The 5,000-nt window shown below is 51.2% G+C and overlaps 1 protein-coding gene across 3 annotated transcripts in view; it reads left to right on the plus strand.

Annotated features, from left to right (window-relative positions):
• The window catches only part of LOC126572292 (acyl-CoA Delta-9 desaturase-like), a 13,139-nt gene extending 9,117 nt beyond the window's left edge, over positions 1-4,022 (plus strand). For all 3 annotated transcript variants that reach the window (XM_050231493.1, XM_050231495.1, XM_050231496.1), the window contains exons 6-8: positions 2,323-2,508; positions 2,583-2,778; positions 2,859-4,022. In XM_050231493.1, coding sequence (XP_050087450.1) covers positions 2,323-2,508; positions 2,583-2,778; positions 2,859-3,356 — 880 coding nt within the window. In that variant the 3' untranslated portion in view covers positions 3,357-4,022. The remainder of the gene's footprint in view (positions 1-2,322; positions 2,509-2,582; positions 2,779-2,858) is intronic.
• The last annotated feature ends 978 nt before the right edge of the window (positions 4,023-5,000 follow it).

The raw sequence follows: 5,000 nt of genomic DNA on the forward strand, positions 1-5,000 counted from the left end.
CGTGCACCGTAGCCTTGTGCTAAGTGTTTTTGTGTTTCGGTCAACGAGCCCGAGCCACCGGTAAGCTCGTCACAGCGCAGCTGGGGTTAATGGGGGTGCGTTTTTTTTTTGCATAAAATTAGACGATAGCGGTGTCGATGCGCATCGTTGGTCATCAGCCAGTGAATTGAGCCATATGCTACGCCTGGCCGTTTTCAAAAGGACACGCTAGGCGAATTGATTTGCCGCTGTGTCGCCACATGTGATGGAGATGATCCGGTACAATCATAAAGACCTCGCCCGACGAACGTTAGAATGTGGGCCAAGGTTAGCGAGCCTCCAAAAACCTGCAAGACAAAAATGGCGGATTCGGGTGATCCGTTATGTCTCGTTCAAGCGCTTTTTGACTAGTCGTCGGTTAGTATGGACTACTGGGATGACAGCTCAGCACGCACCAGGACCAGTTTTCGGTGTCGGTGAACAGGATGCGTATTGTTGCGTGATCCAAGTGACGCTCTATCTCCCTTCTTCCAATCAGCGCTCCATAGCAACGGGCGCCATCTTGTAGTACATGCAGAATCAATCCACCAGAGAGAGGTCGTTCATAATATCCGGACCAACTAGCGCGAACGAAATGTCATTGCTCCGGGCATGCTCAATCGTGGCCTCTAACAACGCTTCTGTTAGCTCCCCGGCCCTACACCGATCATCACCTTCATCAACGGCCATTGTGCAGCAGTCCGGACCGGTGTGAGATCGTCGGAATATGAATTGGTTTAGATTGGACTGGCGGTGGTAAAAGTGAATTCATCTAAGCAACCAGACACCGGTTGCCCCGCGGGGGGGGGGGGGGGGGGGGTGAAAGGTCAAAGCAGTGACTTTGGCGCACGTCAAATTTGCCAAAAGCGAAAAGCACGAACAAGACAATAGAAAAATGAGGTGGAGGGGGGTTGGCCAATGGCCAATCGTGTCGCCGCAGGATGGCAAACCCAATTAGCCACGACAGAGAACGGATTCGCTTCGCACTGCACCATCACTAGAAGAACGAGCCTTGTGCTGTGTGATCGATCACTTAACCGGTGAGATCGGTGATCGATCGTGGTGGCAGCGTTGATGCGGCAGGAGCTTCAATTATCTCAGTTGCTCTCGCCGAAGGTTACTACCACCACCAACTTCAGCTGCTCCACCAACAGTACTTGTACCGTTGGCAAGTTTGCTCCCTCAGCCAAGTGCTTGGCACAGACTGTGTACGCGCCGCGAAGGTCAATACGCCCGTAGCGTCCGTAGCGTGTGTACCTTGTATGTGTGTCTGAGTGCATCTTTTCATGTCATGTCTGCTGGGTGGCCGCAGGTCCTGCTGAAAAGGCAAACAATTTGGCATCCACACGTAATTGAACTTCAGCCCGCACCATGGTCATCAGTCTGATGCTGGCTGGTAGCCCCGAACGGCGACGGGCGTCTCCACCAACCCCACCACCACGCACCTCGTTCATCCTCTATCCAAAGCTTCATCTTCCAGCGTCACTGTTGTAAGTGTGTGTCGGTCTGGGTCATCCGACTGGCAATCGATTGGCAATTGCACTTCATTCAACGACGGACGGTGCCCCGTTTCTTGTGCCGCCCAGCCTTGAGCCCTTGACTTGGACTCCTTGGAATGGCGCAATCGAGCAAAATCGAGGCGCACGTGATGCCGTGAATGGGCCACACCACGCTTGGGGCCACGTGTAGTGCAGCAACGTGGACACACCATTTGCATAGTGCACACCGCCTACTGTAACGACAGAGCAGCCACACTCCGTCCATCCATGTGGTCTAGTGACCGGTTCCCGAGTGACCGATGCTTGCACGGTTACTGCTGCTGCTGCTGCTGCAGCTGCTGACAACGGAGTGACTACTTTCTTGTCCGAGGCCGTGTACTAATTACCACGCGGGCTACCCCCTTGATGGAGGAAGTATCCGTTTCAAGGTTGTGCCCTGCTGATCACCCGATATGATGGAGATTAGTGCGAATGGTGCACGCGCCCGCGCACCACTGCCACCAAAGCTATGGGGCTTTCGTCTAATCACAGGCCAAGATATCGTTTCCTATTTGCCCTTTTTTTGTTGCTGTTGTCTCCCTGGCTCTCTCACTCTCTCCTTGTGGTTTATCTGATGATCAGGTCTGATGAGGGTCGCTGGAGTTGATTGAGCTGGCCAACAAACGATGTTTAGCTCCATCAGCATGCGGGCAGAAAAAGGAGATTAGCTGCAACCCATAGATTACCGCAGTCGTTGCGATCTGTTGCCAGGGGAAATGAGTATTCATGTGCGCCGTTCCTTTCCATTCCATTCCCTATATTCCAGGCACTATAAGCTGCTGTACACTATATTCGCACTGTTTGGACCGACCGCCATTCCGGTGTACTTCTGGGGCGAGAACCCTTGGTACGCGCTGTTCGTGGCGTTCTTCTTCCGTACCGTGCTGAGCCTCAATGGTACGTGGTCCGTCAACAGTGCTGCCCACATGTTCGGCACTCGGCCCTACGACAAGTAAGTGTTCCGGGCAGGGGCAATCTCGTGTAGTTTCGGTGAACTATAAATCTCTAATTCGTCATTTTCCCAAGGACGATGTGGCCCGTCGAGAACATGTTCGTGTCGTTTGTGGCGGTCGGTGAGGGTTGGCACAACTATCATCATGCCTTCCCGTGGGATTACCGTGCATCGGAGTACGGTACGCCGCTCAACCTTACCGGCACGTTGATCGATCTGCTGGCAAAGGTTGGTGCCATTTGGGATCGTAAGACGGCCACCTCGAACATGGTAAGTGAAGCGTAACGGGAGCGGGATTGAACTGTGGTTTGATGGCAGGACTAATCGCCAATTTCTTTTCCCTGTTGCAGGTGAAAAACCGTGTGATGCGCACCGGAGACAAATCGCACCACACGTATGGTACGGACGAGGGCCGAAATGCGTTCACCACGCTGTGGAACGTATGGAAGCATCCGTCAAATCCGAGCTACAACTCGATCTACACGCCCAAACCGAAGATCCTGCAATCGGACGGGTACGCGCTGATACCGGACGAGCTGAAGCAGTCCGAGCTGGACGAGGACATCCTGTCGAAGGAGAACGAGGAACTGTTGCGTCGCCAGCGCGAAGAGGAGAACCGAACGACGGAAGCGAACCAAATCTACACCAAGCTGTCAAAGTACATCAAAGAGCAGCAGGCGACGATGAGCGCCGACGAAGGTTTGGTGGAGGAAGCACTACTCCAGTCGAACAACAATGGCGACAAGATGGGCAAGGCCGCCCTGAACGTGCTCGATCATAACGACAACACGCTGGTAAAGCGAAGACCGACGACTACGGAAGCCACCGCACTCGGTGTTAGCCATTAGCCAGTGCAGAGCCAGAGCGCAGCGTTTGATGCACTCGCAGCAGGCGATCCTGGTGGCGATCGGAGATGCAATGCAATGGTATCTGGGACTGGGTGAAGCCGATGGCCGCAGCCTCAATGCTCAATCGAAACTGAACGTACTAATCTCTAATCGGGTCCCGATGATCGCGCTAGGACATTCGACCGATCGCTCCCTCGCTCGCAGGAGCAGGAATCGAATCCTTTTAAGATGATCTTTCCCGTTTTGTAGCGGTGACAGGCGGTTCGCACCTGAACGTAGAGCGTAATTAGTTGTGATGCGTCTTACTATATAATGCCGCGTGTGTCGCCGAGGCACTGTGCGGCCTTATCCTTATCGGTTATAACAACACTTCTTTAACATTGTCACGCAGCCACGGTAGCATCGCGATGATCGCACGAGACCGTGACTACTGCATTGCTTTCTTATGTGTTTGTGTCCCATCTCCCAATCTAGCTTGTAAGTACTACTCGGTAGGCCAGCGAAGCAATCGGACGGTGCCCATGGTGCAAAACGGCACGGAGCGTTTTCGCATTTTTCATAGACTGCGCGGTGCATCGTGAGACTACTGGCGGTTTACTTTCTCCGGGGAACGTCTTTTTTTCTTTCGATGGGGTTAGGGATTGCCAAATACAATTGAAAACTGAAAACCAATACAAAACCGTGCATCCTTCACCTGTGATCCGAAAATTAAATGTTGTTGGATATTTTATCAGAGAAGTAAGTGGTCAAATCCGAGAAGCGGGTGGGATTGTTTCTGATTGAGTAGGATCGCTCGTAGCAAGTCTCAGCAAAAAAGCGAAACGTTTTGAATTGAAACCATTGGAATTACCAATTGGAATTTACAAATTTACCGAATATAGTGTGGCGGACCCAGAATTATATTTCATATTTATACCATCAATACTTTTGCTGTTGATGTGTGGTGTGTATCACATTTGTATCGAATGGCAAAATCACGTGCGATCGGAGGTCCATGCTCGAGCCGTTGCGTTTAAATTTAAAAGCCGCGGCTGCGAGAGAACAGGTAATTGCGAGCAAAACAGGCAAAGTCGCGAGAACTATGGGAACGCCAAAGAGTAGTACAAAATAGATTTAGATTTTAAAATAGATAGTAAATTCATGTTACATAATTTTTCCTAAAGGCTGACCATTTCTAGAGCATTTTGTGAAAGTTGTGACGCTAAATAATCGAATGGCAAGGCACTAAAAAATCCAATAATACCGTTTTAAAAATCACCTATACATGGCGCGGAGCATGATCCGCAAGGATTCTCTTTCGAGACCCTCAGAAAAATGTCTTCACTTAATGTCGTCGGCCGCCCGGATCATCTGAAAGTGGTGAAAGTAAGCTCGCTATCGATAAAGTGCGTGCGTGGTTTCGGAAAACTAATCTGACCGTTGCGCCTGTTGAAGAGGTGACGGTCGAGATCGGTAACCTTGTGATTCGGTCCCAAGAAACCTTCAGATACCTTTGTGTGATCGATCGAAAACATAGCTTCTCAAATCACGTAGCTTCCAGTAAAGCTAAGAAGACCCAACGCCTTGGCGGGCGTGATGCGTAGGTCTGGGGAACGCTACATCACCAGCAAAGGACTGATAACGGGGAATCGGTGTGATCGCAAC

Source organism: Anopheles aquasalis, chromosome 2 (genome assembly GCF_943734665.1).
Source record: "Anopheles aquasalis chromosome 2, idAnoAquaMG_Q_19, whole genome shotgun sequence".
Lineage (NCBI taxonomy): Eukaryota > Metazoa > Arthropoda > Insecta > Diptera > Culicidae > Anopheles > Anopheles aquasalis.